Raw genomic sequence first — 22,181 nt, 5'->3', positions numbered from 1 at the left:
CGCGTGCATGCATTAATATATAATCAGATTTAATTAGATATAAAAAATATTTTTAGAAAGCTACGACAACTAACAACTCGTTCGGTTCAACCGTCAGTTATGTGATTCGCTAGTTGGTTAAATCAATATAAAGTAATACTATAAACTCATTTAGGTATAAAACTATACTGCAATTCCTAGTAACTTAGTTCTGTAGGATTAAACGTTAATATTTCATTGCATAATTTCATTTCATGTCATTGCACCTGGATACAAGGGCGTCGCCAGTCGATAGTCGAGAGGGGGAGGGGGCAAGTTCATGTATGATGGTCTGTGGGGGTGTCTGTTATTATGTAAATATGATAGGAAAATAATATAAACTCAATATTTTATATATGAATAATAATAATAATAATTAATTAATTATTATTATAGCGCCCCATCACCAAATACACTTACTTATTTTAAGTAATAAGTAAGTGCTTTTTTTTTTGTATACTATAGAACACAAATATTTTATTGTAATTTAAAAAAAAATCTTTTCAAATTATAACAAACCTTAGTTTGGAAATCTGCTGAGACAGTTGCTCTAATTCGCTACGTGCGCAGTGTGTCCCGCTTTGGCATTGTGCCCTTGTATAAAGTATTTCATAACATCAAGTCTTCTATGCCTGTTTTAAAAATAACTATTATTCCATTAAACGCTATAAAAAAATCGGCACAAAAAAGACAGTAAAAGTAACATATTATGCTGGTAACATATACGTATTTTGGTTTTTTTTTCTATAAATCAGCCTCGCGCTCTATCCCGCACGCGGCGGGGTAGGCAGAGGGAACCTAGTGTTAAGACACTTCATTCCCCACTTTCTGCCGAAATCTGGAGGCATTGCGTGTTGAGTGGCAGACCTGAACGCTTTACCTCGTCACGGAGCGAAGAAGTGGAAATATAAATTTAAATAAATATTTTATCTCTTCGAGCGGGGATCTAACCCACAACCAGTTTTACAGTCACACTTTGTGCCCTGCGCCATGCGACTGGTCTTTTTTTTCTATATGTGTAGGTAAAGAAAAATAAATCTATAAATTAATATTTTTGTATTTTTTCTTCATTTGTACTGTAACTTGATTGCGCAGCAATTTTTATATAAAATGAAATAAAAACTGCATAGACGCTTGTATTTTTTGATTGCGTTGAATTAATTTTTCTCTGCTCTTAGGCTGATAGGGATATTTGATACTAATTTCTTTATAGTTTTACAACCTTGAGAAAAATGTCTTGATAAGCGGACTTATCATTTTCTGTAATTATTTCACTACTTTATGCAATGTTCATTGTCATTATTTATGCCTATATATTTATTGTTAAGAATTAATATCACTTGTAGACATTTAATACACTCAAATGTCTCTAATACTTCAACTTCAACAAATCTATTTTTACATGACGGATATATGTTGAACGTAATGTTTTATATGACTCGTTGAACCTAATATAAATATTTTATCATTCAACTCTATTTACACTTGCGTAAAATTTATATTTTATACTTGTATGTTTACACGAGTAATGAAGATTCTCATCGATACTAGTTAGTGAACCTAATCGAGAAATACCGAGGTATAAATAACTATACAAGGGTTTAGCTGGCTGGGTAAAATTAATAAATAAAGCAATATTGTTTATATTTTACAATCAAATTCAAACATGTATGTATATACGACTATTGTATGTGTGTACATGTGTGAGACACGTTACATGTTTAGTAATAATCTTCTAGAGTCGGCACTAAATAAAAGAGTGCGTTAGATCGAAATGCATACTGCAAAATGTAGAGTAGTTTGCCCTTGAAAGTAGTAGGGTATAGTAGTTAAGTGAATGGGGTGAATGGATTGCTAGTTTTTATCAGGTAGGCGGCAAGAGCGGTGCGCGCTACGGCGACAACGTTTAGTATTGCGTGGCGCGGCAGTCGCGCGGGGACCGCGCCCGCGCCCCGGCCGCCGCCGCCGCCGCGCCCGTCGCTCCGCTCCGCACCGCACCGCACCGTATTGCACTGCCGCTCAGTCATTGGGCGACGCTCGCGCTGGTGCCACTTTTTACGCGTTCCCATTCACATATCCCCTTTATCCCGGTTTCATTTTTGCATACGGAATCCTTTAGTGTAATTTTTTTCCGGTATTCGTAAATATTCGATGTTTTCATTGCGTCAATCGCATCACTAAACAAGTCCATCTAAAGTATTCTGTGTCTGCAAGTCGAGTCTCCTCAGGCGCGTCAGTATCGCAATCTACTTATGGACACAATGGCGAAATACCGCAGGTATGCCTACGGAAGACTTCTACGCGTTTAGTTAAACATGTCGTGTTCTGTGAACGTAACGAACGACCATTAAGCTATTGGGGTCGTTTGACCGCATCGCAATACGCGCTAAATCTCTTGGAAACAATTACTAGCATTAATTGAAAAATTTGACACAAATGTTGAAAATGAATTGCACACGAGCACGTGGTGCGTAAAGTAAAATGGCGGCGCCGGCGCGGCCGGCTACATGAGTCACCGTTTCGAGCGCCAACCGCTTGCTGATAAAACATATACTGTAGAGCGGAACTACACGATTGTATTAATGATGACATTATTCTTTTAGTCCTACGTTATTTAATTTACTTTGAGGTTTAAATCATTCATTCATTCATCACAGTCATTTGAACTCAATTATATCAATGATACAATCAACAACATAATAATCTATATCTATACTTAATCGTAAGAGGGTCGGTGTCTGTACTTGGAAGATATTAAAAAAAAATTTGATTGGGGAAAAACAAAAATATAAAATATGAATATAATATAATAAATGATCTTTAAAATTTTTGTTTGTTTGTCTGTGCATTTGTTATCACTAATCTCAGAAGTGGCTTAACCGATTTAGATGCGGTTTTCACTATTGAATTCTGAAGCAAGCTTTAGCTTTTAGCTCTAGGATTCTTTTCGGAGCTTCCGAAAACATATAGATAGGGTTTATTTTGTGAGAATCTGTTCATAAATAAAAAAGTTATATCAATTTAAAGTACTTAATTCGACAAATTTGCTAATTGCCGTAACAGGAGTAAGTTAACTGAATTGACTGCATCTTTAGTTTTTCAATTTCTTTATTAATATTTCTATTTCTAGCGAGGTCGTAGCCCCGCACAGGCCTACTAGTACACTATAAAACGACATACATATAAATATGATGATAAATTGACATTTGTTAAATATTCAATAAGGTATGAAAAAACATGCTTTGAAACACTTCTAAAGTAATAAAATATGCAATAGTAGAACATCTATATTTTGTAGTCTCTTGGGTTATCTGTGACTTGTTTAATCGTCTGTCATTTTAATTTGTCAATGAAATTGATACTAATACTATAAACGCTGTTCTTACAGCAAATAATAGACTCATTACGTCTCTTGTTTGTCCCTTACCAAAAATAAATTAAATTAATCAGCTTCACACTGTATCCCACACACAGCAGGGTAGGCAGATGGGGATCCTAGTGTTAAGATACTCCGTTCCTCACTTTCTGCCCGTGTTGAATGGCAGAACTCAACACCGCGTTTTGCCTCGATACCAGAGCGAAGAAATGGAAATATAAACGTAAATAAATATTTAATTTCCTCGAGTGGGGATCGAACCCACAACCGTCGCGTTACAGTCACACCCTTGTGCCGCTGCGCCACGATGGTCTCAACTATAAATTTATCTATATAATATCTCACTCATTGATTACAAATGTTAATTTCATACAAATGTATATTTATTTAACTATATAAAGGTGATTAAATTTTATTACTCTTACAAAGAAACGTTAATTTGTTGATTTGTTGAAATACTACTAAACACTAAAATATTAATCTAAAAAAATATGTCAATTTACAACAAATTATATATATTTATCATATAACTATAGAGGCTTTTATAGATAATAAATAGTATTCTGTAGTTAATTCAAAAGTTATTAGTAATTTGCATTTGGATTGTAATAGCCAAATAAATAGTTTTTTGTCCTATATAAAGGCACAAATCTCAATTCGAATGTTTTGTCATATATAAATTTGTAGACATCGAATAGAAGGCGAATAGCGATGCAGTTTCTCCACTATTCAACAGGGGGTTACGCCTTTTACCTTCGGTCACTACAATAGTGTATACTTGTATAGCCCCATCACGTGCTCTATAAATATGACCCTTCTGCACACTATTCGCCGTTTGTTCCGTTTGCTCCCGCCAAATGGGCGTCACCCGTTCCTTGTATATAATATAAACAAACAAAGGAAACGAATTATTTATTTAAAATCTACTACTATCATTAGTCTAAATAATTATTTACACGATTACAAGAAATATAACATTTCTCTCACAAATAAATAGTACGAACAATAGGTATTATAATATTTAGTACAGATTAAGTGTAATACTCTTACAGCGGTTAAGAAGTTTGAGATAGGGTTGTCATAAGTGTGTAATTATGCCTCGCGACTTCGTGAGTACTGAGTGGTTAACTAGGTAAATGCACTGCGAGGGGTCACGCGGCGGCCGCGCGAGTGCAACGGAACCACTATCGACTCGCTAGTGAATGGCGACGCGGGAGGGGGCGGCGAGGAGTGCGGCCGGTGATGTCATCTCCGCTCCGCCATTTTGTATTGGGGGCACAGCACTAAACTACCATGTGTCACTATATAATTAACCTTTTTTTGGTTACCGCATAACCTATGGAAATCGCATATGCTCGTTTAGCGTACTTGTAGCGTAGGTTTGTGTAAAAATGATGTTTGTCATATAAGTGATAGGATTTGTCGCTTGTCACAGCCGATCAAGGATTCTCATCAGTGGACTCCCCCTGCATGCTCGCTTCGACACCATCGAGCCCCTGCTCTCACAGTATGGCAACGTGCAGCATTGCGACAAAGCCAACTCGCGCGATGCGAACACTCAAGCGGTGTTCATTACATTCGAGACGCCGGAGCAAGCGCAGCAGTAAGTATTGTCTGAAAATATGAAGGCATCTTGTGGGGCACGCCTCGACGGACGCTTGGTTTCCTCTGCTTTTCTACGCACTTTGCATTTTCGACAGTACTGCATGTATGACTTTTTGTGATGTCTTTCTCTTTCTGTCTCTTTCTCTTACATTTTTCTTCTCACTTTCGCAAAATAAAGCTTTTTAAGCTTTTATAAATCTGGTTTTTCAGGTTTTATTGTGCATGGGGTTTGTGGTGCATAAAAAATAACATAAGTTATGTTTTAGTTGGATAATGTTTTTCAGTTCAACTTCAAATTTAATAAAATCATTTTTAAAATAAAGTACAAGTACAATTTAAATAGTCCAACAATTACATTATTCTACATGAAATTCTAACCTATAATTCATGGTAATACTTTATGATAGTACTCTATTAAATAATATGCTAGCTAAGCTAGCGAAGTTCTTTATATAAATAAAAGAATAGTGTTTTGCTATTAACAAAATGAAGATTTAATAAGAAAATTAAAAAGATACTATATAATTGACGCTTGTGTATAGGGCAATCAATGGGCTGAATGGGTGCGAAGTGGAAGGAAGTCGCATGAAAGTGGAATCTGCGGACGGGATGGCGCGCGGAGGAAGGCGCGGGCGGCCGGGCGGCGGCCGTGGAGGCGGCGGCGCCCCAGGCACAGCTCGCCCCACTGACTTCCCACTACGCCTATTAGTTCAGAGTGATATGGTAGGAGCCATCATTGGTCGGCAAGGCAGCACTATCCGCCTCATCACACAGCAGAGCCGCGCCCGCGTGGACGTGCACCGCAAGGATAACGTAGGCTCCCTCGAGAAGGCCATCACTATTTATGGAAACCCTGACAACTGCACTAATGCCTGCAAACGGATACTAGAAGTGATGCAACAAGAAGCCAATAACACTAATAAAGGGTGAGGAAGATTTGTTTATATTTTTTTTTTTTTTTAATTTATTAAAGAAATGTGAAATAATAGTACAATTATGTAACAGACAATTAAGTCATATAAAAAAATGTTGCTAAATAAAGAGATTATCGCATTTATTGGCAAATGTCGATATATAATTTTAAATTCACTATATTACATTACTTAAAATATATTTTGATTATTTACAGAGAAATTTGTCTCAAAATCTTGGCACACAATAATTTGATTGGGCGCATCATAGGCAAAGGAGGAAATACTATAAAACGAATCATGCAAGAAACAGACACTAAGATTACTGTCTCCTCTATAAATGATATCAATAGCTTTAATTTGGAGCGAATTATAACTGTAAAAGGGAGCATTGAGAACATGGCGAAAGCCGAGTCACAAATCTCGGCTAAACTGCGCCAAAGCTATGAAAATGATCTGCAGGTGTGTATCTATGTTTTAAATTAGATAACATTACGTTTTTTAGAAAATGTACAAAAATCTGAACATTCTTTTAGAAATCGTCCAAATATTTGTTTTCTAAGAATAAGTTGTTTTCTTTCTTAAGTGTGGAATAACACTTAAAATTACGTTAAAAATAATTTATAAATAAACTAGCCGACGCGCGCAGCTTCCACTGCTTATTTGCACCCTTAGGGGTGAATTCTAGTAAACCATGAAACGCATGTTCAATGAAATATTTTTAAGTTTGAATTTCAAATTTTATAAAAATCAGTGCTGATTTAAAAAAAAATCATACAAACTTTCAACTCTTATTTCATACACTTTTTGGTTAAAATTCATTTTCAAAATTTTTTAAAATCCTTTCTTAGTGGATGTCCAGATTACGAAAAATAAACAACTGTCCTAATTTCACGTTTCTACGCACAGCAGCTGTGGGTGCGTCTTACCTTAGTGGGAACATTCTTATATATATATTAGATAGATACTAATACTGTTTTGTTATTCACCATAAAATTTGAAAGCATTTCACATGTTTTTTTTCTGGTTAAATAGGTACTGGCGCCTCAGAGCATAATGTTCCCGGGATTACATCCTATGGCCATGATGTCAACGGGTCGTGGATTCTGCGGCGCGCCGCCTCCTTTCCCTCCTCCTATTTATACGCCGATGGCGGGTCAAGGCAGTGCGCAGCAGGGTGCCGGTGACTCTCAAGAGACTACTTATCTCTACATTCCCAATAATGCAGTAGGAGCCATTATTGGCACTAAGGGATCCCACATTCGAAACATTATCCGATTTAGCAATGCTTCAGTGAAAATAGCACCACTAGAACAAGAAAAAGGTGCGGAGGGCGGCACCAGCGCGAGCGCAAGTCAAGCTGCGGCAGCTGCGCAGCAAGAGCGCAAGGTTACAATTGTCGGAAGCCCTGAAGCTCAGTGGAAGGTATTATCATTTATTCTATTTTATAATGGTATTAACAACACTTTTATACAGTATTGTTTCGACGAGTCGAGTCGAATTTCAAAGTGGGTAATGGAGGTGAGTTAATGGGAATGGAGTGTTTTAGCATTAAGTTCCCTCTTCCTGCTAGGTGAGGGTTAAAAAAAAACAGAATTTTTATGTATTTTCGGAGGTACGAACGGTATACAGGAGTTAAATATTTTAGATTCGTAGTACATAGGTACGATCCCGCTCATCGATCGTACTCTGCGAGTCAGATCACAAGACTAAGCGCAGCATTCATATTATCGTTGTGGTCCAATCGGGCTCCAGTGATATGTCTCAAAGAATATTTCACTGAACGCTAATCGTCTTGACATGTACGAAGACGTATGATAATGTGTATGCTCTTTGGTTACCAGTTCAGTCACTAACTATGAAAACAAGGAAATCCATAAAGCAATTAGTGTTAATTTCATAATTAAAAAAATATTATGTAAATAGTTAATAAAATCAGGTATTTTTAAAAATTCATTCATTATTATTAATTATTATACTTATATAATCTTGAGTGCAATGACCCCTAAATTCTGTTATCTTGTAACACTTACAATATCACTATGTCCATCTTTGATTATTGATAATTAAATACTGAGTCGTGACGGAGGTCTTATTGTATAAAGTATAAAATTAGTTATACCTGATAAGACGTAGTTAAAGTTTCATTTACTACTTCAGTTTGTATACATGACATAGTGAAGTGGTGAACCTCCCACATATTGAAAATTATGCACGAATTAAGCTAATACTTTTTCCATCATCCTAAATTAGTTTTTCGTATAGATACTACAGTGTATACTTTTTTATGTTTATATTGTAAACCAGTATAGATAATTTATCTGTTTGTTTGCTAGTTAGGCAAACTCAGTTAGATTAAAAAAAACAGGAAATTTTACTCAAATTATATGTTTTAATTATATTAAGTAATTTATCTTAGCTGTAAGAAATTATTAAAGTTAAAATATTGTTTCACAATTTCAGGCTCAATACTTGATCTTCGAGAAGATGCGAGAGGAAGGCTTCATGTCCGGATCGGATGACGTGCGGCTTACTGTAGAGATAGTAGTTGCGTCGTCGCAAGTTGGACGCATCATTGGCAAAGGCGGGCAAAACGTCCGCGAGCTCCAGCGCGTCACGGGCTCCCTGATCAAGCTGCCCGAGCAGCCGCAGCCTCCCGCCGCTGCGGCGCACGATCATGAAACTACTGTTCACATCGTGGGCCCCTTCTACAGCGTCCAGGTTAGTACTATTAGTTATTCGGAAATAATACATTTGAAAAAGAAAAGTCAAACAAGGTTAGACTAGTTTGTTAGTTATGGACACAATTATTTTTTTAATCTTTTTAACTATTGTTAAAAATTCCTATTATCTGAAAAAATCCTTCTTACATATTTTAATAAGATTTAACTAGAAAATTTATCCTTTGTTGACCTTAGTTTTAGTTTTTTTTAATTTTAGAAGTTTACAAATTATTCATTCATACCATTTATGAATTATGCCATGGCAACTCCTTATAACAATGTCGTATTTTATAACAAACAACAATTATATAACAATTTCTTAGCAGCAAAGTTAGTAAGAATGTTCAATTAAAATGTGTCGTCTTATATTTTTTCAATTTGCTTTGCGAAGAGATTTATATATAACTAGGTGTGGTGCTATAATTAATATATTATGTATGTGAGAGAATGTTTGAATGAATTCTTTGGTATATTATGTACGCGTGAAAGAATGAGTGAATTTTTCAGTATAAGTTTGTGTGCAATCTCAATAGTTATTGAAGAATAAGTGATATTTTTTTATATATTTTATTTGGCAAAATTCAATAAACATGTAGTTACAAGTCCTGTGTGGTGGTTGCTGATGTCTGGGAATCGTCGGCGACTCTAAGATAAGTACTGCTTTTCGTTAGCTGACGCAATGCGAAATATGGTTGATGAAGATATTGGCGACTTACTTCGGCATAATAAATATTTAAATGTTGTAGCGGTCGCCCGAAGCGGGATGAGAGAGCCTTATGACAACGGGCTAAGGAGAGCCTTTTGACACAATGGGCTAAGGAGCCTCGTATGGTGGTGCTAGACCTCTGCACTGACTACACGTTTTTCGTTTTCTACTTGTTGATAGGTGAGTCTCTCCTCTCTGATTAATATGATTCTCATGCGAATGTATATTGATTGTATATATTATGTTAAATAAAATTTTTTGTAATTAATTGTTGTATTCATTTTTATAATGCATATATTCCTAACATAATTTTTGTTTATTTTTATGGACTGTAACTACATGTTTGTTGGCGATGTTTTGAATGAATAGATATGATTGAATGGATTTAAGCAAGGATAATTTGATGTTAAGAAAAAGACACATGTTGATGGTGCTTTGCTATAGACTGAATGAGGAGTTGTTGAGGCAAAATTTGTTTACGGATTGCTAGCGAATCACGATGTGTAGGCGGCATTTGTTTTTATTAACGAGTTGCAATGTAGTGATGCCGCGTGGTGGTTAATTGCAGTCCGCGCAGCGACGTATCCGCGCGATGGTGGCGCAGGCCAGCGCGCCCGGCCGCCACCGCCGCGCCGCGCAACCACCGGCGACCGCGCCGCAGTAGAGCCGCGCGCCGCCACTACCGCCGCCCGCCACCACTCGCCATCCGCCACCGCCCGCCACCACTCGCCATCCGCCACCGCCCGCCACCAGCCACCGCCCGCCACCACTCGCCACAACCCGCCGTCGCTCGTCACCAACCGGGCTCCCCGACCCCTCCCCACGATCCCGACCGACCCCCTACATCCCATAGTACCGCCGCTTCTGTGTGTTGGCAGCCTGTGTCCAATGTTGTTGTTGACGTAATTATATTAATGTAGTGAATTATAATTAATTACTATTGATGAATTTTATTCCAGGATTAATGTTGATGTGTATTTGCATATATATTATCTATTATTATATATATATATATATATCTTTATTATTCATATACACTATTTCTTTTTAACGATAGTGACAATTATGTGAATAAGCTCGAATATATTTAATTGTTATATTGTTTTCATACCATGTTATTGTACTGCATTATAAAGAGTTTTCACAGAATGCAATAATTGATAATTATGTTTCTCTATACAATATACACATGTTAGTAGCAATAGGTATATAATAGAATACAGCACCATTTTTTATACATACAAGAGGTAACGCATATTTTGTTTTGTTATGAAGTAATAGATTAATCTGTTAAATCACTACAATATACTGTTGATATTAGTCGAAAGGGTGTGTGGGTTGCGAAATACCGATGAGGATTGGAGAAACACGACATCGCTTTACTCATGAGGCTCAAGGAATGCTTAAAACTACGATAGGGTATTGTAACGTATGTAACACAAATAAATATGCGCGCGCTAGCGGCGCACTTCCCACCCGCGATGAATATAAATATTTTTGATATAGTAGTCATCGTTGGACGGTATGGTCTAAAAGATACGAGTTTTTGTTTGTAAGTGACTTTGTTGATCGTTTTCTTTGTAATTTTGTCTTTGTTAGCTTTATAACGGTTTTTCTGTATCGATGCGACGATGACGACCGTCTCGTCTCGCCAACGGTCGAAGCGGTCGTTCGGTTCCACGCGACGATACGGTTTAATGCGAGTGTACGATTTGCGTTATAATTGTGCCAAGTGAGATATTTGACTATGAGAGATTAAGATTAAGTGATTAATATCAAAATTAATGAAAAGCTTAGATATTTATATTTATAAATGTGATAATAATATATGGAAGTTTGGCAAAAGTGTAAGAATGTTTTACATTCTTTTTTCATAATCTCGACTCGAGACTAGAGTATAAAATATATAGTTAAGCGTGTCGGCATCAAGGTAATTCGTTCATTCGACACTGGCTCGTCACCCGAGCACCAATGCAGTCACCGCTGGCCGAATCCACCTGGACACTTCCACATATTATTGAAAATTATCTCGCTCTTGGTATACAATTTTCACCGAATGTACCGTTACCGAAAGGTATAATAATTGATTTTCGCGTGAGATAAAATGAAATTGTAAAATTAGCATCAATAATCGTTATATACATACAATGAATCAGACTTTGTTTTTAAACATTTATCATGTCATGTCGTGTCATGTCCTACTGCCGCATTTACTTAAATGTATTATTATATTATTAACGTGCTCTTCACGTACTTACGAACAATTTACGTATATGGATGACAATGACAGTTGAAGGAAGGTGATGTAACATCATTCATCATCAAGTAAAGCTATAATCATTCTGAAAACTTCGTACTGTATTTGAAATCATTTTGACAATTTAATCTAAACCACCAAAATTTATTATATTTTAAACATACAATTTTTTTAACATATAATTTGACAAACATTCTTATGTAATTTCTTTGCGATAATCGAATATATAAATTTTGTGAGGTACATAAAGGTCTAATTTGACGTTCCTTTGTTAAATTTAAGGTTAAGATTTGGCTTCCTCGTGTGCGCGCAAAGTTTTGCCGTCAGCATCTATTGCAATAGTGTTGCACGAAAGGTGGTCCTACCAATTTCATTTTCGGCGCTGTAGTTTTATTTCGTATTCCACGGTTATATTGTATAAAGTACTGTCGTATACAAGTGTTACTTGAATAAAGTTGATTGAATATTATTAATATTTAAATAATTCAATGCATGTTATGACTTTATAGTATATTTCATTATTCGATAGAAACGGCGCGCGCGCGCGCGCGGGGTGCCAATACAAGTGTATTGATCACTTTGTATAACAAGGACCAACAAAAATTTAGCACTGTCATTTGCTTCTTTAAACGGACTTATTTAATTATTAAGTCTCTTTAGCCTAAGTTTTTCTATACTTTTGTTAACAGGCGCCTTATCATGTAATCGTTTGTACTGCATGCATATTGTGTAACATTCTGGAATCGTGCTGCAGATGTGTATGATTCCAATATATTACAAAATTTACATGATGCGGCCTCTGATTATTTTATTAGCTGCTCAGTTACAGAAAAACTAAAACTTTTGGCTTAATAATTAATTGTGTGGCTAATAAAAGGATCTTATTGTACATTATTAATAGATAGAGTTAATTCATGGTATTGCCATGGCATGCTTAACTTAACAGGTTTACAAGTAAACGAAAGGCTTCTACCGAGGGCCAGGTGAGGATACCACCTGACCTGACCGTCGGCTAGTTTCCTTGCAACAGGAACACTACACTACTCTACACTACACTACATACAGCAATCCCCGACAGTCGGTCAGACACGAGCGCTTCGGTCGGCGTGGACGGCGTGGACGGCCGCCCGACCACGACTGTAGGAGTGTACATAGGCATGTCGTTTATTCCTTCCAATTGTAATCAGGATTATCGTGATGTGAATAACATTGTGATTCGTAATGTGTAGGAAGCAGAAATTAATAGTTTTAGTTATTGTATCGTATCGTTGTGAAGTAGTGTTAAGTTGAGAGGCGGATGAGGACGCGGGCGCGGGCGCGCGGCCCGAGACTGAACTACACCGCCGCGCCGCCCGCGCCCCGCCCCGATTCTTGTTTGACGGGGTTCTATTGTTATATTCATTCATTTTAATATTCATTTCGCATGTGTGTAATCAATATTTTGTGTATTTAACGTGTGGTCGACTGGATTATTGGCTCCTTATTAGGATGCATGTATTTAAATTTTAAAAAATAATTGGTTTTGAATTTATGAAATTAAAATCATTTTAATCAAAAAGAGCGCGGTCGAGCACACTGCATTCGGCGCCCAGAGCGCCGTGCTCAGTGCCGGTGCCCGGTGCCCGAGAGGGCCTTTTATTGAGGAGCTGTTATTATCGCTTCTCGTTTGAATGTTATAAGGTCCAATGTACACTTAGAAGGGTTGAATTTTTTTAATTCAGTATCTACTACATTTCTTGTTCAGCAGAAATTTTATTTGAATTTTACTGTTATTTTTAGAACCATTTTGTAATTGGTATAAGTTCAGAAACTAATAACTACCTCAATATTACTAAATGAATATGATAATTATCTTTGTGCATGTTTTTGGGAACTGAATTTAAAAAATAATACAATAAATCAAATATAATATAAGAATGCTATTTTAAACAATAATGGAATATTGTCACATTTAGGTTTCTTGACGTAATAAAAATTGATGAATTTTTTTATTCTTTCATTTCCATCTCCATAATATAACGTAAAACATAATACAACGCACTTTATTGTTTAGATAAGTGCTGGGTGGGTACTAATATTTTGATATGGTCTTATTTGATTATTGAAAATTAGTACAAACATTAACATGTACATTAGTGGAGTTATAAAACACAATAATGAGGAAGAGATCGTTCTATTTTAAGCAATTCAACTTCGCCGCTAATACCTACCTACGGCTCGATTTCGAGAATGAGGCGTGTGCGGCGGTGGCCCTGCGGATAGGTTTGTATCTGATATATCATTTTTAGCAAATGACGTTTTATTTTACGTCGATAATTTTATTTATTTGTTTGATAAAATCTTCATTTTTGGCAAAATCTTGATTTAATTGTTTTGACTAAATAACAAAAACACTATGTATAAAAAACAGAAGTTAATGCATATGCATATTTAAGCCCAAAATATTGTTCCTAAATACTAAATTTTTTATTTTGTTATCGTTTTAAAGACAACGGTAATCGCCTAGCTAGCAATAGTAATAGTTCACCATTGGTCTTGAAATGGTTCAAGTTTCTTTACATCATGGCGGAACTTCTCACTCTGTCTGCTATGTCCACAAATGTAACTAAAATTTACTTGGTTCATTTTGCAATTGCGACACCCACTTATTCAGATTCATAGATTCAGGATATTCTTTGGATATTCAAGTAAATTTGTTTAACCCTTAGCCACTGACGTACGTCCGTGATATGTTACTAGCGGATTTTTCTCTTTGCTTATTTTTTGACTGGGCTTGTACATTTTCGAGAAAATGTATAATTAAAATAATTCAACGCTCTGTTTACGGCCGCAAGCCGTAAGTCTCGCGGAGGGCGCCCTTGCCGTCGATGACGTCCTATCATACAGCCACGTAGTGTTCATGATTGTATAGGTAGGATTCGGGCAAAGCCGCGAGTGGGCCGTTAGTAAGTATAATAAATGATATGTGTGTAAAATCACTTTCGTGCGCCATTTATATGAGGTTATAAACTGTATTGTTTAAATATATTTTTTTTATTATATAAACTAAAACGCCATCTATTAGCAATTAGTAAAATGAATACATGAAACATAAGACGAAAAGCCAATGAGGCTCGCTAGAGGACCTTACAATCGAACTGAACGAATGCTGGCGGAAACCTAAACATTTTTAAAACTAACTTTATTTTTACATTAATTAATGTTAAAAAAATAACAACTTCATACTAATAGTTTCGTAAGAAAAATGCAATAACTATATATTCAACTGAGAAAGTGTCCGCAAGTGGACGATAAGACGATAACATAGTTCAAAAATCGAGCAGTGGCGCTTTAAGTCTACTTTGATAGTATATAATCATTTGGATAATAAATACAACGTGAAGAACTATAATTAAAAATAATAAAAATATTGGTGGATATTGTGGATATATGGATTGCTTTAGACGGGTTATGATATTTCTATTTATTATAAAAATATGTAGTATGTAATATTTCATTAAAAAATATTTTATTTCAGTAATAAAAAAGTAAAAATGGTTAATAAAGTAAAAGAAATATATAGGGTAAAAATATATTTATTTTTAAAATTTAGTCATCAAAAATATTAATTATTTGAACTCTGCATACTTCACGTCCTCTATTATTGCTCAGTTCATTCATTTCGTACCTTTTGATATCAGCGCCACTGCTCGATTTTTGAACTATGTTATCGTCTTATCGTCCACTTGCGGACACTTTCTCAGTTGAATACGAGATGGTGCTTCTTACCTCTACTCCCCATGTATACTATAATAAATTCAATTAAAATATAGAATTTTGGCATGCAGTAAAAAAATATATATTGAATCTACAGGATGATTGGTAATTTCCACAAATTTTACTTAATGTAAAAAATACCTAAATACAATATACACATAATAAAATTTTCCAAAGAAATATTTTTCCACCGACTATTGCTATTTTATATTCTCTGATGTATGTGTATACTTAATCATGTAGCACGAGGGGCCTGAATGTCGTAGTTTCTTATTTGTGTTTATTGTATAATTAAGATATTTTACAAAATTTTATACTAAAAAATAAATATAAATGAACTTTTGGGCAACAAATTTTAAAAACATCATCACTTGTACTCTTTTGATTGATACCAAATAAGTGTTTGGTTTTTAATCTTTGCACCTTCACATTGTATTCACATTCTGATTAAGACAAGCTGAGTGGGAATCAAACCCACAATCTTTGTGGTTACAGTCACACACTTGTGAGGCACAAGCGCACAATAATACATTAATTACTTATTTAAAAAATGTATAAAAAATATAAGCATATAGCCCAATGAGAATGTATGGCTTTGTTGGTCAGGACGCTTGGACGGTTTCCAAGAAGGGTTCAAATCGCATTACATTGCGTTTTCTTTCTAATTATTTTTCTTCTCTAAGTGTGGAATAACACCTTAAATATATATATTATTTTAATCTATCTAGCAACCAAAAATAAGACAATTTTTTATTCAATATCAACAACCAAATTTGCATTTAGTTAAACTCAACTTCTCTATCTTATGCTGAAAATTTAAGTTATATAAGCCCCAAAGTTCTTCTTTCTTCAAATCTTCATTAAAAACTCAGATCAGCATCTTTCTGAAAAATATAAAATGTCTACTTTAATGTAAAGGAATTCTTGAAAGTCATTATATTATCACAGTATCGTAATTTTTATGTTTCATTAACCCTCTATAATTAGAATAATATATTAACATAACATTTAATAATGTTAGAATAGTATTTTTATTGTAATTAATTAATTAAGAACATAAATCCATATCTGGTTATTTGAATTTTATTTACAGAGAAGGATTAAATTTTCAATCCACTTGGTCAAGTTATTTTACATTACATTGTATCCTGTATTAAATTGGATGGAATATGAGAATAAGCAATTAAACATTTCGTCAGTTTTCACTGATAGAAAATGGAATGGTATTATTTATAGTATTTTTGATTATTTATGCAAAAATAATTACAGTACACAACACACAACTATATTACTTTTTACACAATACACCATTACATTACTTTTTTAAATGAAATCAAAACTCTTTGTTCTTTAAAAATTTCTTTACTAAGATTTACTAAGTAAAGTTCAAAATTATGATTATAAATTATGTAACTGATTCTGTAGGGTAAGAGAATGGGTGTAGGAATAGGGGGGGGCGGATAGTCCGTGCCCACCCCAAATAGTATGGTGCCCATTCCAGAAAATTAAAAAAAACAATGTTTTCACGAACCCATACATATCTTCAAAGGTAAAGTCCAGGCTCCTGTGGTAGGTCCAGGCAGTTGTGACACAAGTGTAAGGCCTCTTTAAATGTACATAACGCTCTTCTTTGGACTGTGAGCTCCCCTCTCTGCGAAATTTGAGATAATCAACTAACACCAAGTTCAATATATGTTCTAGAAATTAATTATCGAAAAGTAAAAAAACAATTGAACTCTGTTATTTGATTATGGCGTTCCGGATGTAGATCACTTTACTAATAATCACGTTGTATGAAGAACACGCAAAGTTGTTTGTAAAAAGGGATGAGAATTCAAATCTTTAAAGTAGAGAAATTGAGAAATATTGATTATTGAATCAACACTCATAGTCAGATTTGACAAAACAAAAAGACATTATATTTATTTAAACCACAGATTAATTAGTAATGATATTAGAGCATAGATAAGAAGTCTAGGAAGCTAAGGCTGGCCATACACAATATTATTGTCATTAGTATTGATCAATATATGGCCCCGCATACTACACAATATTATATTGACAATATGTTGTCGTAAATTCTGACACAGATGCTCAGTAGCTTTATTTGTGTGCGGACGTTTAAAATCTAAAATATTTAGGCATATTCATCCTTATGAAAATAAATATATAAATAGTCACTTTTAGTATTTTATCTAGATTGAAGTTATATTTTTCTGTATAACATTTTAATAAATAATTAAGGAGATGTCACTGATTAGAAATGACCTAGCCTATGAACGGAACAGTATGACCGACGTGAACGGGCAGATGACGTTGACAGTTTTATGAATTTTCGTACATTTTCAAACTATTGTTTATTTTTATGTAATTATTTGCATACAGCAGGGTACGTAGAGGGAACCTAGAATTAAGACACTCCGTTCCTTACTTTCTGCTGAATTCTGGAGGCATTGCGTGTTGAGTGGCAGAACTCAACGCCGCGCTTTGAGTCAACACCAGAGTGAAGAAATGGAAATATAAACGTAAATAAATATTTCACTTCTTCGTGCGGGATCGAACCCACAACCGTCGCGTTATAGTCACACTCTTGTGCCGCCTCGCCAGGACGGCCTTATTTGCTGTTTATAATTAATTTAAACTACACTTTGGTTCTCTTCTTTTCTTGGTGTGGTGTAAAGTTTGGTCCTGCGCGACATTGCCCGCTACTTTTTTAATGTTATTTAAGTATATTTAGAATAACTAAAACTACCTACAACTAACTACTAACTAACTAACTAAATAGAACCAAACAATCTTTCTTTCAGTTCGGTTATCTTTATCGATTTTATACACTTAATACATCGTAATTTTATTCATTTGCGATTTTATTTGATATTGCTCGCAATAATTATCCCATTTAATATAGAAAAATGTTAAGTTATTTCATACAGTAGATATCTATGTAGACTGTAACTTTAGGTACTTTTTCTAATATTAAGAATATGAGAATATCCTTTAGTTGATTTTACTTCTGTTGTGGGTTCATTTCAATTACTCAGATATTTTTTTTAATAATATGTCTCCACTTATTATTCTTTTTGATTATTTAGGCTTATATTTTCTTACTAATTCTATTGATAGCTGAAAATAATTTCATAAATATATTTAATAAATATTCGTATAGTTCAAGAAGGCGAAGCCGCGACTGGGTCCGCTAGTATTTAATATTTTTATTTCTTCCCTCTGGCAACGAGGCAAAGCGCGGCGTTGAGCTCCACCTCTCAACATTTCAAAGAATTCGACGGGAGGCGGGGAATGGAAGTGTCTTAATGGACCACGGGGTTTCTTAACATTTGGCTCCTAGGCTCTGACTGTCCTGTTATGTGAAGAATGTAGCTTCAAGCTAAAACAATCTTTATAATAATTGTAAGTAATAGTCCTGACTGACTCCTGGCATCTTAGGACAAAGAGCAGTTTTTATTATTTTTTTGTGGTCTTCGATGTTTTACAAGAATAGTTAAAATGCACTTTTAAGAAACCCTACATAATAATTAGCAAAAAACGATTATCACCATTATATTACGATTTTTATTTTACTGTAGAAGGTAATATTGAAAATTATATTATATAAATATTAATACATAATACAATCGATTTTATATTAATACATACAAACATTGTTTATTTTTTTAAAACAGAGTAACTCCCTACTAAACTTAGTTGATAATATTGGAAAATGTTTTTATTTAAAAAAAAATGAATGGCATCCATTTATGATTATATTAAATTACATTATATTAAAACACCTACTATATTAGACTTAGTCATTAGACATTGTCACCTTTTTCAAGTAGATATAAAACATTAGTATCGATACCTAATTATCGATTAAGACAGAACATATGTGCGTCGACTACCTAGTTATCTTGTACTAAAATAAAACAGAAAATAATTTTAGTGTAGGTATTTATTGCTGATTTAAAATGCAACAAATATTGACTTTTCAATCAATGTTATATAGCAGACGCCCTTATATATTTATAAGCCCTTGCCATTTAGGTACTCTAGACATTGTATTTTTGTTTAAAATCTAAAACTAGTCAGCGAAAGAGTGTAGATATTTTAGATAAAAATAATTGTTATCGATATCTTTTGACAAATAGAGAAATACAATTTAGTGAACCAAGTCAATGACATTTTTCATTTTTAGCAAATATAAACTAGTTTCAAATAGTTGCATAACAAAAATAAATAAGATAAGTATATAAAGATATCTATTATAGCAATTCATAACATAAATTTAAAAAAAAACAAGCTGTCACAGTAAAAAATATACCTAAGCAATATCTTGCGTTTAACCTCTTAAGATTAATAAATGCAGATATTTTCTTTTTATGTATATTCTACATTTCCTTATTTTAAGAAGTTAAAATCATTAGTGCTTGTTGGTTACTGATGCCTTTTTTTTACCCTCATTGCCTCAAACTAGTTTATATTTGCTAAAAATGAAAAATGTCATTGACTTGGTTCACTAAATTGTATTTCTCTATTTGTCAAAAGATATCGATAACAATTATTTTTATCTAAAATATCTACACTCTTTCGCTGACTAGTTTTAGATTTTAAACAAAAATACAATGTCTAGAGTACCTAAATGGCAAGGGCTTATAAATATATAAGGGCGTCTGCTATATAACATTGATTGAAAAGTCAATATTTGTTTATATATTAGATTTATTCCGTAATTTTATATTTGGGAGGAAATGAAAAAATAGTTGTATTACATTACTTTTATTTTGAATAAAAATAAAGCATAATATAACAGACACAAATGTATTTTGATGGGATTGAAAAAATATTTGAAACAAATGAATTTGACGTAGTTTTACAAATTGGAACCGAGCTACACGAAATTAATTTAGAACTTCAATCTGTATAATGTTTTCTCGAACTTAAATATCTTTTATTTGTTGATTGGTTCCTATCAGTAAAAGTACGACCGATTGCGTCCATAAATTAATACAGCTCTGTCTCAAACATTTTACTTATAAAAAATGCTTAAAAAATAGAGTCATCACGTGTAATTGTTAATGATTGTAGTTTTTACTATTTGTTACATACATTAAGAAATCAAATGCTATTCTAAAAGTTATAATTGTTTTCAAATTTGGAGTGTTTACATCTAAAAGCAAATATTAATGAAAATAAATATTTTTACAGTGCAAGTGGCATATTTACATAACAAATATATAAAAAAATAATTAATAATATGAAATAATTTTTAAATTACAATATATACATTTTTTGGTAACCTAAAAATATGTTTACGTTGCATAAAAATTGTATTAACCAGAAATAGTGAAAATGTTCAGTTATCGACATCAAAGCTGATGTCAACACCCAGTAATCGGTATTCACCAGTAAACGACTACGTCCCGTATGAACGCATAATACAATTTATCTGGAAATAGAATAAAAAAATAAAAAGTGTATTTAAAAAAATCTTTTTATTGTTGCTATATTATAAGTCCCTATACTCTTAGGCTGTGTGTTTGTACCTACTCAGCGTCACGTTGGATCCCGCTCACAGCAAGGTTATGTTAACACTTTCTGTCGATTTTTGGAGGTATTGCATGTTGAGTGATGGCACTCAACGCCACGCTTTGCCTCGGCACCAGAGCGAAGAAATGAAAATATCAATTTAAATAAATATTTCATACCCTCGAGTGGGGATCGAACAGACAACCAGTCGGTTTTACAGTTTTTTTTTCGATCATGAGGTTAATGCTGTTAGCCCTATTGGCTTTTACAGCGACACCGGAAGGGAGGGGGGAAGGGTACACTGTCCCTGAAGAAATGCAAGCATTATGTGGCTGCCAGGCTAGTGACTCACCTGGACGTACCTGCTCGATCTATGTATTTTTTCCTTCTACAAGTAAAATCGAGAATGATGGTGATTCTATGCATCTAGCCAGTAAGAAGTATATAAACGTATAGTTTAGTATATATAATAAGAATTTCATTACGTATTCATATTTTTTAGAGTTAAAATAAAGTGATGAACATTACTAGTCGTCTGACTAGTCGTTTACTGGTGCCAGCACTATAAAAGTAGATTTTTTTTTACATACATTTAAATCATATATTTTTAAACAAACGACAACAACATAACAATAACTAATTATTTGTTCGAATGTTGACATATTATTTTTCAAGTTAATTTCAATCATAGTTCACTAAAATAGTAAAAATAAAATGTTTGGATATGAGCTGAATACGGTTAAAATTATTTGTGCTTACGTTTTAATATTATGATATAACGTGTTGTATAATGGCATTATTGTTTATGTCTTTCAAATAAATAATGCATAAATTAATAATTATAAAAGAAACGGTGATGGTCAGCCAAAGCACTAGTTTAATATTATCTCAACAATAAGTATAATATAGAATAGTGGTTCGTACGTTATCTAGGCAACAGCTACAACGTAGTGGACCCTAGGTACTTAAGTTTAAGTTACAATTGTAAACATATATGTTACAGTTAATGTAGCATCCATATAGAATTTTGGAGTTATTTTATTATTAAATGGTAAAGCAACTGTCCAGCATAAATCATTAATAAACAGACACACAATTTAGTTTTTTATATGGTATGGTTATTTACTGATGACTGAAACAAAATTATTTAATTGAATAATTTTGAAAGTTAAAATATGAGTAAACATGTAGTATTAGCTGTATAAGGCAGTATTTACGCTCATCTAGAACATCAACAGTATTTTTAATGAAATAGAAGAGAATTGTACCTATCACGTAAGTCAAATGTAAATTGAATCCATGATTT

At 33.9% G+C, this 22,181-nt stretch overlaps 1 protein-coding gene and 1 long non-coding RNA gene across 7 annotated transcripts in view; one reads left to right on the top strand and one right to left on the bottom strand.

Moving 5' to 3' along the window:
- Nucleotides 1-13,583, top strand: part of Imp (IGF-II mRNA-binding protein) — a 36,998-nt gene extending 23,415 nt beyond the window's left edge. For 2 of the 6 annotated variants that reach the window (XM_085206316.1, XM_085206314.1), the window contains exons 2-7: nucleotides 4,830-4,997; nucleotides 5,542-5,925; nucleotides 6,129-6,372; nucleotides 6,946-7,335; nucleotides 8,374-8,631; nucleotides 9,908-13,583. In XM_085206316.1, coding sequence (XP_085062442.1) covers nucleotides 4,830-4,997; nucleotides 5,542-5,925; nucleotides 6,129-6,372; nucleotides 6,946-7,335; nucleotides 8,374-8,631; nucleotides 9,908-10,003 — 1,540 coding nt within the window. In that variant the 3' untranslated portion in view covers nucleotides 10,004-13,583. Of the gene's footprint in view, nucleotides 1-1,916; nucleotides 2,297-4,829; nucleotides 4,998-5,541; nucleotides 5,926-6,128; nucleotides 6,373-6,945; nucleotides 7,336-8,373; nucleotides 8,632-9,379; nucleotides 9,520-9,907 lie in introns of those variants that run through there. The other 4 variants (XM_085206319.1, XM_085206318.1, XR_014879301.1 and 1 more) reach the window with 3 other exon arrangements.
- Nucleotides 13,584-15,155: 1,572 nt separating this feature from the next.
- Nucleotides 15,156-17,380, bottom strand: LOC146527170 (uncharacterized). The gene is made up of 2 exons (XR_014879252.1): nucleotides 16,884-17,380; nucleotides 15,156-16,236 (listed from the first exon to the last, which is right to left on the bottom strand). It is a non-coding gene; the product is annotated as an uncharacterized LOC146527170 (long non-coding RNA).
- Between the last annotated feature and the right edge of the window lie 4,801 nt (nucleotides 17,381-22,181).

This window comes from Heliconius melpomene, chromosome 21, assembly GCF_056956725.1.
Source record: "Heliconius melpomene rosina isolate 202511_hmr_F chromosome 21, ASM5695672v1, whole genome shotgun sequence".
NCBI lineage: Eukaryota > Metazoa > Arthropoda > Insecta > Lepidoptera > Nymphalidae > Heliconius > Heliconius melpomene.
The sequence above is the reverse complement of the archived record's forward strand: the minus strand, read 5'-3'. Positions and strand labels throughout refer to the sequence as shown.